General features: G+C 42.3%; 1 protein-coding gene across 4 annotated transcripts in view; it reads right to left on the reverse strand.

Moving 5' to 3' along the window:
* LOC108545639 (dentin sialophosphoprotein) overlaps positions 1-12,876 on the reverse strand; it is a 45,590-nt gene that overhangs the window by 16,947 nt on the left and 15,767 nt on the right. For 2 of the 4 annotated variants that reach the window (XM_017897368.1, XM_017897359.1), the window contains exons 2-5: positions 10,895-11,089; positions 10,579-10,682; positions 4,121-4,282; positions 3,089-3,175 (exon numbers count right to left, since the gene is read on the reverse strand). In XM_017897368.1, coding sequence (XP_017752857.1) covers positions 3,089-3,175; positions 4,121-4,282; positions 10,579-10,682; positions 10,895-11,089 — 548 coding nt within the window. Of the gene's footprint in view, positions 1-3,088; positions 3,176-4,120; positions 4,283-5,442; positions 5,715-10,578; positions 10,683-10,894; positions 11,090-12,876 lie in introns of those variants that run through there. The other 2 variants (XM_017897376.1, XM_017897384.1) reach the window with 2 other exon arrangements.

Below are 12,876 nucleotides of genomic sequence, written 5' to 3' on the forward strand. Positions count from 1 at the left end.
TATTGACGTGGAAAATTATTTCTTGGAGAATGTACAGAATGTTTTCTATTTTTCTAATGGAATTTGTAAGTGTTCTTTTCTTGTTAGGGATTGCGTCAGTGTTTTAGTCATCATCGATTGTTCTTTGTGCGAAGGATGATTTAAATTACACCTGCAAACGATAACACGGGCACGTCGTTTTATCAGAGGCGAAAAATTTCCAGGTACACACCGATGTGTATCTGCTGGTGAGATAAGGTTTCATTGCTGTCGAATTTGTTGCAAGCAAATACGATGAACAGGAACGAGAACTCGTACCGGAACGCACCGAGCGGCCTGACCTCCGGTCTATTCAATGGAATCGTGTAAACTGTAATAAACGAAGAAACAGGCTGTATTGTATGCAAACGCCTCGTCGAAATTCTGCGTGCTAAATATTGATGAAAGAAATTCACGATTACACTTTCTACTCGCGACATTGTCGCTATAAACGATACTTATAAACAGTAATGTTTGACGACGATAGTTGCTGCTGGGAAATAAAATGCGAGGAATAATATTTTGAGAACACGAAGAGGATCGATTTAGCGTGTCGATTTTAATTTAGAAATATTTTCTGTTTCCAGAATTCCGAGAATTTTTGAGGGAATACCTCTCTGGAATTTGTCGCCAATTTAAAATTGATATATTTAAAGAACAGGATATTTTTTTTCTCAGAAAAGATTATTTTTCGAAAGAAGAAGAGTATTAGGAAGATGTATTGAATATTGAAGTATTAAGAATACTGCGAAAGTCACGATTTTCATTTAAACCATTTTTCATTTTAATAATCGTGATATAACAGCGTGCGTCGAGCGGACATGCGATTAAACTCGATGACGTTCGACGATTATTTATTCTTAGATCCTTCTGAAAAAAGAAACAAAAAGAGTGATCTTTTCCGGAATAACGATAAGGCAAACTTTTCCCTGGATTATGGCTGACTCATTTCTTTACGTAATCGGTAAACGAGCCATCCTGTTCAAGATTGTTGTCCTGAAATCGTTACGTCCACCATTGTTTCGATCTTTGGATCGTCCTTCGATCGAGGAGTCGCGAATGATTCACTTGGCGAAGAATAATTCGTACGAAAGTAGTACGAGCACAATAACCGCTGCAGAACGTACTCGAGAATTAATGTGATACAGTTCTAAGCGAGACAGATGCAATCGAGAAAAGAGTTCGTCAGAACCGTAATTTTCTGCGATAAGTACACACTTTTGAAAGCAACGATGACCTCAAGTTTGCAGATAAATTAAATCGAAATGAACGGACGTAGACTTTGACATATAGTGTGAGCTCACTGACGAATGATGCTTCAGGAAATAACTGCTGGAGGGAAGATATCAGTTGAATTTTTTCAATGACCCGTGGTTAATAGAAACCTGATTATCTAACGTTTAATCATTGGAATTAATGATAACCGCTGGAAACAAATTAACATTTGAACCCCAGTTCATTTCTGTCTCTTACATTTTTTTCTACATGATCTGTCTATTTTTACCTCGAATCATAAGCGTTCAAACAAGCTTCGGATATTATTTCAGGAGCTTAGGAAAGCTCCAATTCGTAATCGCTTTTCACGAGTCATTCGGTAGTTATAACTCGAATGTCCATGTAAAGCGTATGCAAACGAGTACACATGACGTCCGCATGGTTTTTACATGCACGTTTCGCCCGACAATTCCTTTTCCATGCAAATACGTATCTTTCATACGCGCTCTTTTGTTGCCTTTTGTATCATCGTCGATTTATTCAGACGGTTTCTTTCTTATGCACATTCGGGTCATCGTGAATACGCGTCGAGGACTACTCGAAATTTCGTGGCGCAAGTATGTACACATCGTAATCTCTGCGACCTGACTTTGTCTCGTCCTAACTTAACGCCAGCTTGTTGCAATTGTTAACAGTCCATGGACCAAAGTCCGTAGCTTCTTTCTTACACACTGAGTTGCGAATTTCCACTCGAGCCTCGCGCTTCTCGCTTAATTCCCCGAGTTACAAGTCATTCCGTTCGAGCAGGGCCCTTTTAGCGGTGGACCAAAAAGGGCGAATTTATCCTGATGAAACTGCGGTTTCGGCGGCACGAAAATCGATCCACACCGTGTCCAATCATCCCTGTTTCTGGTTTCTACAGGCTTCTTCTCTGTCCCGATTACCCATAAAATCCTGCCACTTTTATTCTAAGATCTCTACAATGAATTCCAGAAAAGTCTACTATGCCAAGATGATAGCACGTCCTATGATGTTCGGATCGGTCCTCAGGAACCAATTGTCACCTAAGCGAACACTTTAATCGAGGAGTTTCATGTATTAAGAAGATCCTTCAACTCCGTGGGAAGGTGTAAAAAGTAATAAGAATCGCAGAATAGAGAATGGCGCCGACAATGATAATTTCTGTACGGGTTATGTAACTGGAGAAGCTAGGTCGTTCGATGCTGCTCTCCTCGTCATCGAAAACGCACGTTTGGAACGAAGAAAAGGTAGAAAGTGCATTACAAATTTTTGCCGCTACTTTTTATCGTGAAATTAGTCGTTACAGTGCAAATCGATCGTTAATTCGTACCGATGTTGCTACATCACGATTGGAGAACGTGGTTTTTATAGGTCAAGATAAAGTATTGGGTCATCGTGATTACACAGAGGTAATGGTTACAGGGCACGGGGTTTTAGAACGGATTGCGGTAGATGTAATCGTAAAAAGTCACGTGAAACGTGTGTTTTAGGATACATTCTGTGTATTATGTTACGAGTGACTTGTAAGAAGCGAGCCTGTATGTATGTTATTTGCTCGGCAAGGCTCGAGCGCCCGGGGCAGACAACCCGTTCTACATCGCTGCGCCTCCGTACGATGATCCTAAATCACACGCGTGTATCCACTCCGAGACGTAATGTACGTAGACTTTAGGCGCAGTTTCGTACGTTTATGGAGCATCTGGGGAATGTTTATCCTCGAAAAATGATAGTTCGATGAAATGTAAAAAGTGCAATCGGTATGTGGAATGAAACAACAGCGTGTCGTAGAGAATGTTTCATTTCAGTACCGTGAACAATGTACAAGGGTACTCACTTTCCAGAGATGACCGCAGATGATCCATGGCCAAACTTGACAGTGCCTCGGCCAAAGAAGAAACGTGTTTTTCCAAAAGCTTGTCATCTATTAATCAGCGTTAGTCGAGCAGTTAATTCGAGTGTGGAAACGTGCAGTTATAAATTGACGTCACGATTGCTTCTTTGATCCTTTTCATTGGGTACTGTTACATTCACTTAATTACGGTTGTTAGTTGTAGACGTTGCTCAACTACAGGGTGTTTCAAAAGACACTTGTATTTCAACACATACGACGTCAAAGAGAATAAAAAGAGAAGGCAAAAAAGAAATAGGAACGACATTGAAGACGTTAGAACTCTGTGAGAGGTGTCAAATTATTCGTCTCAGAGATACTTGGTGTATGTCTAAGAGTCACCTGTCACAGGTAGTTAGAATTTCCAATGTTCTCCATTCGCGGATTGAAATGGAACAGCCTGTAGGCGCGCAGACGTTTTCTTGTAACTTTTGTTTCGTAAAGGAAGCGTTTGGTTCCAGTGTGCGGAGCAACCAAGCGTCAAAGAAGCAATCGAGATACTGGAGAGTTAATTGCCAAGTGGGCTGCGCCGCGTTTTAGAGATGGATCGGGGGTGAAAAAAGCGATCGAGATGGCCGGGAGTTAATTGTTAAGTAGGTAACAGATACGCAGCGGGTAGAAATATTGCCGTGGCGATTGAGAAAGGAATTCGAGGCTCTCCAGGCATGTCGGTTTTCTTGTTTGAACATACTCGAGTTTCTTCTGCAGATGGCAGCATTGTTTGCTTATACGCCGGATGTACGTGCGATCTTCGAAGCTTATGTTGGTTAAAAAATCAATGAAACACGAAGAAACAGAAAGATCGCTTTAGGATAACAATTCTCCTCCGGTTTCCTTCCTCAATCTATTCAAACGAAAGGAATCGATCGTTACAATTGAGAACCGAATTTCGGAATGCAGTAGTAAAAGAAGGAAGCAATTACTCGCGCGTTCTTATCTTGTTCCTCTACTTGTAGCTCCATTTGTGTTTCAACTTACACGCTGGATGATCGTACAGTCGATTGATCGGCGCGTTGGCCACGTTGCCGATCAAGCCTTCTACTATCTTCTCAACGGAATCTCGAACCGTTTCCATCGTGTTCGCCTCTTCTTTCTCCGCGGTCGAACCCTGTCCCGAACTGGTAGCTGCATTTTCCACTCCTGAAACGAGAATTCAAACGTTTTTATAATCCGCTTGAAACCAGTTAAACCGAATTAGACGGTTCACGGTTAATTTCCATTTAATCAAACGGCAGACGAAACGACCCGATGGATTTTAGATTTAATCGTTCTCCTCGATCGTTAAAATCAAGGACATCGTGCAGTCGTAATTAATTCCTTCGTTTCGTTTCCCATTCCTTCGATCGAAAACGGAACCGCGATAGATCGGGATGATATTGTCTTCGAATAGGCACACCGCGTTTAAATTTCTTTGAAAGTTCGAGCTTCGAAACGAAGAAGACTCGATGTTGGCGATGAACAGCTGTCCCTGCGATTTCATTTTAAACTGGGTCAACGAGCGTAAGTCCGGCATCGTTAACATTACTTTTACCTTATCAGCGTGATACATAAATATTTTATGGCGGAGACGTCTCGAAGAAACGCGTAAGAAACTCTGATCGACCTCTGGCCGATCGAACGAAACCAAAACTACGATCGTGTTATGAACTATGATCTCTGACGCGCGAATCACCTGTTCGATTAAATCAACGATTTAACACGAATAAATTTCACGGGATAATGTCTCTAAAAACGACGTCGGAGCTTTCATCGTTCAATATCACTTGCTTCTCCATTCAGTCTAATCGATGTCCATAGTATCAGGCGTGAAATGAAATAGGGAAGTGTGAAAAAACTGCGATTATGATATGATCTATAATCATAATACGATTTAATAACACTCCGACAGGATAATATCCGCAAAAACACCTCGAAAACTCGGCTATTTAACTTTTTGTTAGCCGGTATCGATATTGAGTCATCATTTACACACGATTCTCTCGTTTCCCCGCTTAATTAAATCGATCTTCGTCGTATTTGAACAGCGAATAAAACGAGAAGAAGTAAAAGACCGAAACTGCGATTATGGCTGACAATCCTCGCCGAACGAAACACCTGTTCGATTAATGATCTAGCAAAACTCCGTCAGGACCGTATATTCGAAAACGTCTTCGCATTTATCAATCTTTTATTATCCGATGGCTACCTGGGGTCGCCATTTTTGCACGATCTTTTTCGTTTTTCCGTTCAACTGAGTCGATCTTCGTTCATCTAGTTACGAAATAAAAGTAGAAAAGGTGGGAAAAAATGAAGCAACTTACTCATTCATGCGGCAAAAACTTTCTCCCTCCGTCAAAACGAACGTTCATTCGCGCACGGATCGCGTGGCGGCGCGTGCATTTTCGTGAAAAAATGTCGAACCAACGGTTTGTTTACAACGGCCGCCGGTCAGAAATCGCGTTTCGAGTATCGATTCTGAGGAACGACGCGGCGCGATCGCGAATCCCTGTCCAACTGACACGGCCGGGCGCTTTCTAAACGAAAGTATCGACGACCATTAAAGATCTACCACTGTAGTCCTTTTTTCCCCTCGCGTTTGTAACCGCATTCTCTTAGGCGAGTACCGCAAGACCGGTATATTTATCAGTTATCACACGGCTTCGAGGCCGCTCGAGCGCGAACAGACATCGATCTTCGCTCGAGGATACTCTGCTCGATGTCCCTCCCACGGCGTCGATCCTCTGGCCTCCGGCGGATTAAGATCGCTCTCTAGTTCTCCAAATCCTCCATGCTTCCTCTCTTTTATCGTTAATTATCGTTTTTTATTCTTTCCATCCTTTGCAAATGCTTCTCCCTTCCTTCTTCTGTCCTGGATAAATATGTCACAGGTTTTTAATGATCCTGTGGTGACATTTATCGCGAGTGGATTTGCTTCAGCTTTCCCAATCCTTCATGCTTCCACTTTTTTCCTACTAATTATTGAATTTCTTAGAAATATTTTTTCCTCCTTCCAGACTGGTTTTATCGATCTCAAGGTGATATTTATCGCGCGATGGCTCGATTTAGCCTTTCAAATCATCTATAGTTTGCCTTTTTTTATCGTGGATTATTATTTCTTATCTCTGGGGATCTTGGGATCTTTTGTAAATACCTTCGCTTCGTTTCCTTAGCGAATGGATTTCTCGAAGGTTTCTGTTAATCCTGAGCAGAGATTTTTAGAGCTTTTGTTCGAAATAGTTCGTCAGATCCTTCGTGCTTACTGCTTTCTTTTATTTTTCAACGTTTATGTAAATATTTCTCCTTGCTTTCTTCCTTGGACGAATCTTCGACAGACGGTTATTGATCACGAGGTAATATTTATCGCGACTTGATTAGATATGTTTGAGCACACAGTAGTTTCTTTACAAGAAGCTATTTGCCATTTCCTCAGTCTTCTTCATTTTCTAACAGTCACTTTTTTACAAAGCACATCTGATTTCCATCGAATGCCGCGACTATTCAACAATCAGCGGAGATTCTTCAAGACCGGTTAAAAATTCTCACAGCGGCTGCTGAATCCGCAGCAAACGACTAACCCGTTCCACTCGGTGAACCTCTCGAAACGTCCCGGCCACTTTTTGCCCGGCCTCACATCATCCCGTTCCAACAGACACGCTAATCCGTCCTCAGTCTTGATTAGGTATCGCTACTTTCGCGCGCTTCTGCCGTCCTTGTCTGCTATTTTCCATTTCTAAACGCACAAACCGGTTGCTCGTAGCCGTGGACGTGCACCAAACGATCGGCCGCGCGTACCACTCTGGAAGGCCTCGCCGAGCCACCGCTGAAAAATGAAAGAAAACGCGAGGTTCCTCGATATTTTCACCAACGGGACCTGCTTTCACGCTGCCCGTCCGACTTCCGTCCTTCACGACTATGGCTCGTTCGCGTGCAGGTTGCAATTATCGATGCGCGATTCCCCTCGCGTTGGACCCTGGCAGTCACCTTGCGGTTGCACAACCACGCGTGTGCACGAACCGAACGACGTATCGTCTATAGGCAGTCGAAAGGAATCCTTCTTCGCGGAATAACGTAGACGAGAAAAAAAAAGATCGAGGGGAAGAGGCGAAAAAATGCGGTTCGATCGGTTTCAGCCGCGATCACATCGGCCGCCGCGACTCGTTCTGCGCGAGCGGATTCTTTCCAGGGATGCGAGTAACGGAGCGGACGGGGACGGCGAAAGAAAGAGGCGGAAAGATTACGGGAGTGCGCGATGTTACTCCCAAGAGTACTGGAGCAGAACTGAGGTTCGCCACCTCGGGCCCGGAGACAATAAGACCGATGAGCGCGCGGGAGTTCCGCTTCCATGCGGCCCGAAAACCGATCCGAATTCGCACTCGTGGCTTTTAATCGATTCCGCTATCGAATCTCGTCGTCGTGGATGCTGCAATCCTTTTCCTTCTCCTTTATGCTATTTTTTCGCTTTCCAGAAGAAGCAGATGACGAGGAATTATATCTCGAGTTACTCCACGAAGAAGATGGACTGTGATCTCTCGATGGTGAGCTACGTGTAGATTAACAAAGGCGTGTTTAGTGATTTTCACGTGGAGATATCAGTGGGAAATATCGAGAATGGTAGTTTACCTGGATGGTACTTAGAGCTTTTTCGATTTTCGTCGTGAATTTTGCTTCATTTCATGATTGGGATTCGTGACTGTGGTTCCCAGTCGAAGATTATCGAAAAATCTTGCTGTTTCTTTTACGGTATATTCTATGTATATTCTATGTAAAGATACAACGTTCGTTTACCTCTTGCTATTCATGAATTCAAGACGAACAGCAGCCGAGAGACGCGTCCGCGAGTTTGATCCGGCCGGAGGATCTGGTTTTCTGAAATTTCGCGCGGCGGAATGCGGCGGAGCGGCGAGATCCTCGCCGGTTTCCTAGAAGAAATAACGAGCGTGGATCTTTCGGCTCGCGAAAAACGACGAACAGGGACAAAACTGTTCGGCACGACCGCTCTCTGACCATGTTTGGCGAAAGAACAGATCCTTGGAATAGGCCGTGTAAGTTGGTAGAAACGGAGAAACCTGATGCGTGCATCGATGTATAAAAGAACACGCCTCGATTTGGGCAAATCTCCAATGATCCATAATTCTTCTAACTCGATTCATCCATCTTAATTGACCATTAATTAACATCGTTACTTTACGACTTCTTATGCTTCATCGAGCTGAAAAAATCAGGACTTTGTAGGATTAACGAAGAAACAGGTGGTTATTCGAGCTAGCTAAAAAGAAACTATGGATGTCTTAGACCTGGTTAAAACTTCCTTCGAGTTTCCACATGAAAGTTTTCCAACGGTGCTTAAATCTCTGCCAGAATATACCGACCTCGAACTGACAAATCCACGAACTGAGCAAATGCAGAGGATGGAACTCGATTCCAGTTCTAATCTGGCCCCGTCCCTGTTCAATGTTACGATACGAGTGACCCGCATCGTAACTTCCAGAGCCAGTTATTCATAACGGAACGAGAGAATCGCGAATCGGGTATACCTCGTGACGTGAGACACGTGGATTTTTCGCGAGCGAAGAAAAGCTACAGTTTCCACGAGTGCTATCTGTCGGCTATCTGCTAGACGCGGTCGTTCTTGATCAAACGGCACGATACGATTCACGCGGAAAAGATCGTAAGCCTGTGCAGCGAACAATGAGCATTGCGGGGAATCCAGCGTGAGATAATTTTTGCGACCCGTTCTTATTGTTGCCTCTTCCGTTACACGACTTTTCTGGCTAGGAACAAGGACGGTCGCTCCTCGGTTCAGGATGGCACAATGGAGGCTCGAGCCAGCGATTCAGGTTGGATCCAGCGTCAATTAACATTTTGCGACTTTCTCAGCCCACTGTTCCGGGCTAATTTCGTTTTTCTTTATTCCTCTACCGACCATCTTTTTCCGCCTTCCACTTTAGATATATCTAAAAATTCTTTTCCGCTCGTGACACGAGCCTCTTGCAATTAGCTCCGTGTAACGTTCGAGATCCTTTCAAAGATGTCGCGCTGTAAAAGGCCCTGACAAATTGCTACATTAATACCGATCTTTGAAGTCGATAGGTCAAGCTGCGATATCTGTTCCGCTTACTAATAAAGTCGATAATGTTTGATATCTCTGGAATGTTTGGTCGCTTAGACGAAGATAATCGAAAGAACGATGATGTCAGAATCGTGGAAAATAAGCATCGCGTCAAACGCGAACAATGCAGTTGAAATTTACGTCTGGTCATTTCGAAGTTTAATCAAGTCCCACATGGTAGTTTTGGATAGGATTCCAAGTTCTCGTCCCCGAACCGTGGAAATTCGCTCGACTTTCTCGCTTCTCGTTTACTCCGCGACCAAGTCTGCAATTAATTCCCTCTCTCACTCTGCATGCACACTGTGTATCGATTCGTCGATCGTTCACCGCGCCCACGGGTTCCAACCTGCAAATCAATTTCCCCAGATGGACCAACTATTGTCCATGGTTCCCGTTCGAGCTTAGTTCCCGACGCGATTCGCTCGTGGACAATCGTTTCCCGGCTGCTTCTTTCCAAGGGACTGCATTAGCGAGGAACATGTAGGAATGCTCCACCCTGTGTCGCCTTGAGAGCTGCATTATTTATAAAGGATCGTTGGATCGATTTTCTTGGGAACCCGGGGACACCGATTTTCTTGCATTCGTATCTCACTCTCTACTATTCGCTATTTCCATTTATGCACGATGAATTTTTCACGCCCCCTTTGTTGGACAATTTTAAGGAAATTTTTTAATCAAAGAACGACTCAACAGGTAGGTGCTCTTATCGGCGAGTCGGTGAATTTCCGTGGAGATCTACAGTTGACCGTGGGTGTTTTATAATTTATACCGTTTTAGCGAAGAATTTTCTGAAAAATTCTGTGACGAATAAAATTGTAAATAGGAAAGTTGGAGACTTTTTCGTATAAATGAATAGTTACGAGAGAATAGTTTTCCCAAGAGTAACGAGCAAGATGCTTTTACGAGTGGATCCCTGTAAAGTCCCCTGTAAAGTCTCCTGTAACAACCACGTGCAGAGATGATGGAAAAACACTAGAAACAAGTTTGCTCTCTTGATCCTTCCTCAAAGACACATTAATTGAAATAGTTTTTTCTAAAGAAACCGGTTCGCCGATAAAAGTTTCCTAGTCTTTAGTTCACCGTTTATGCCCTTATATAATTCGAATCAGACTCGTTTCCTGGGATAATCATAACGATTGCAGCATGGTTTTCTTATCGACGGAGAAAGTGACAATGTAGATCCATGTAATCGATATCGGTAGTTCGACTATTTATAAACCGTTGTTTATCTTTATATTATCGTCCGACAATCGAGCCTGCGATTCTATATTGAACAGATATCGGACCTCATTAATATATAAGAATGAGAATTTGAAGGAAATTGTAATATCAAAATTAACGAACCAACCTGGTACGTAAACTCTTGATTTTGCCGTATTGAAGTGTCGGAGTAGATTTTTCTCGTCGATCGGCTCACCAAACGCTTCGAATTCGTGCTTCTTCAGCCAATACCTGACAAGGTATATTTCATTAATAAACTTTCAAATTCCATTTATATAATTGTTATACGCATAATAGTTCACAAAATTACGCAAAGTAAAAGTGAAGTCCAAAGTAAGAATTATGCAATGATTTAATCGAGATAGCGTAAGGAACTAGTTTCGAAGAATTAAGTAACGTTTCGCGCAATGTTGTGTAACAGATTAACATATCGTTGTGGGAACCTGCGTTGACGGCAAAAGAGACAATGCCAAGCTTTATCTGACGGATTCCAACGGGAACAGCCTTTCCTGCAGGATTTTCCGCCGCAATCCTTGCAAAGAACACTGCGCTCGAGAAAAAGTAACTTTAGACAGCAGCAGCAACGATTCTCGCGCACGGAGATCTCCTTTTCTTCTTGCTTCGACTCCTCAGGTTTCCTGTAACATTAGGAACAATTCAGTGAAATCACGAACCCTGAATAAAAATTTGCGAATGAATTATTTACGAGCTCATTCGCGAATATTACAATTAGTTATTTGCTACAAGTTATCTTCTACTTGTTATTCGTCTTTTAATACATTACTCATTATCATTCACTGTGTTAGGACCTTGGTCATTTTCCAATTCGATATTCAAGTTTTATTTTCGTTCCAAAAGATGAGTATTTATTACAGGTTTCAGCTAACATTTTATTTATTATTCATTCCATATTATATCATTCATTATTGTTGGGTTAGAAAACAAATATCAGAAAGAATGAACTTACACTTTGAAATTTATTTACAAGTGTATTCTACACGTCGGATCGAAAGTATAATCTTCGATGAACATAACCAATTTCAAAATTTTACCTGTGACAAGGAACAACGTTAATGATACATTTCATAGCGGTGCGTTTGAGTCTACTTTTATTAAAAATCGGCCCTGTTACCTGCATCGATGGCTATTTACAATTGTATTGTTTCACGAGGCAACATTTTACTCGCAGAGCGTCTGAACTATCTAACATTTAACGCGCAAGAACTATCGATTATCGACTACGTGCATGTTGTGATTAATCGACGCGGCGTGGCGCTTCGAGCGTTGCACGGTGCAACTTCGGCGCGTAATCGACCACGTGCAACGTACGCATCCTTACGTAACAACGGGTTTAAATAAATATACTTTCGAATGTGCTTTCTTGTGTATATTAAATCCAGCTAACTTTCCACGACGACCGCTCGATTACGCAATAACCGGCCATTAGAGAATGTTTTCGCGCCCAGTGAACGATGTATCGAAGCCACAACCAGATCGGAAATTCAATCCCTACTCGACACTTTCTGACTTCCCGAAAGAATCCTCGTCCCACTTTCGACCGATTTAATTATGGTTCGTAGATCTTGATTTTCCTTCATAAAAAGCGGAAACTGGAAATTACCGACCGGCTAATTTCCATACACGCCGATTATTTCCACCGCTTTTGTGTCGCCAAATGACGCATCCATCATCGTCGACGTGACGCCCCCGCGTCTACTGCGCCGATTGTTTGCGCACGCGCGTATAATCAAATGACCGATAGATGCATTTGATGAGATTTTCGCCATTTTACATTGGCTCGCGGTGCATTAGCATATGATCGAATTACTCTGCAGCTCTTTGTTCGGACTTCGTTATTATTTCATAGAGATTCTGTGACAAACCTCGACTTTGATGGATAATTATGCGTAATTATATTTCAGTTAATTATAAATTTTCACTTTTTTTTTTCCTTGACATTTTCTTGCCTTTTTTCTTTGTTTTCACGCGGAAATATGGCTAATAGGTTACATATGGAAAATATATAATTTACTTTCTTGAATTATTCGAGAGAATTACAAACGGTGTAGTCTCGGTATATATATTTCGTCGTTTACGTGGTTCGTTATCGATTTCTTACAATCAATTAATTATATCGAACAATGCATCGCGCTGCATTCACCCCACTTTCAATTTTCTACATTAAAAAACGTCGTACAAGAGATTATCCGAAAGGATAGAAATTGGAGCGATTCTCCATCGCGATTAGGAAGCGTGTCGAGTAACAAGCGAAAAATATCGTAGAAAATGATCGGAATTATCCAAAAATAAGAAATTAGAATTTATTAGCACGGGAGGCATGGTAAAATCACTAATTAGTAGACCGATAAGATCACTGCACGGATTCAGGCAAAGAATCTCTTATTTTACAAATTACACTGTACCA

This window comes from Eufriesea mexicana, unplaced genomic scaffold (assembly GCF_001483705.2).
Source record: "Eufriesea mexicana isolate 0111107269 unplaced genomic scaffold, ASM148370v2 scaffold4744748195, whole genome shotgun sequence".
NCBI lineage: Eukaryota > Metazoa > Arthropoda > Insecta > Hymenoptera > Apidae > Eufriesea > Eufriesea mexicana.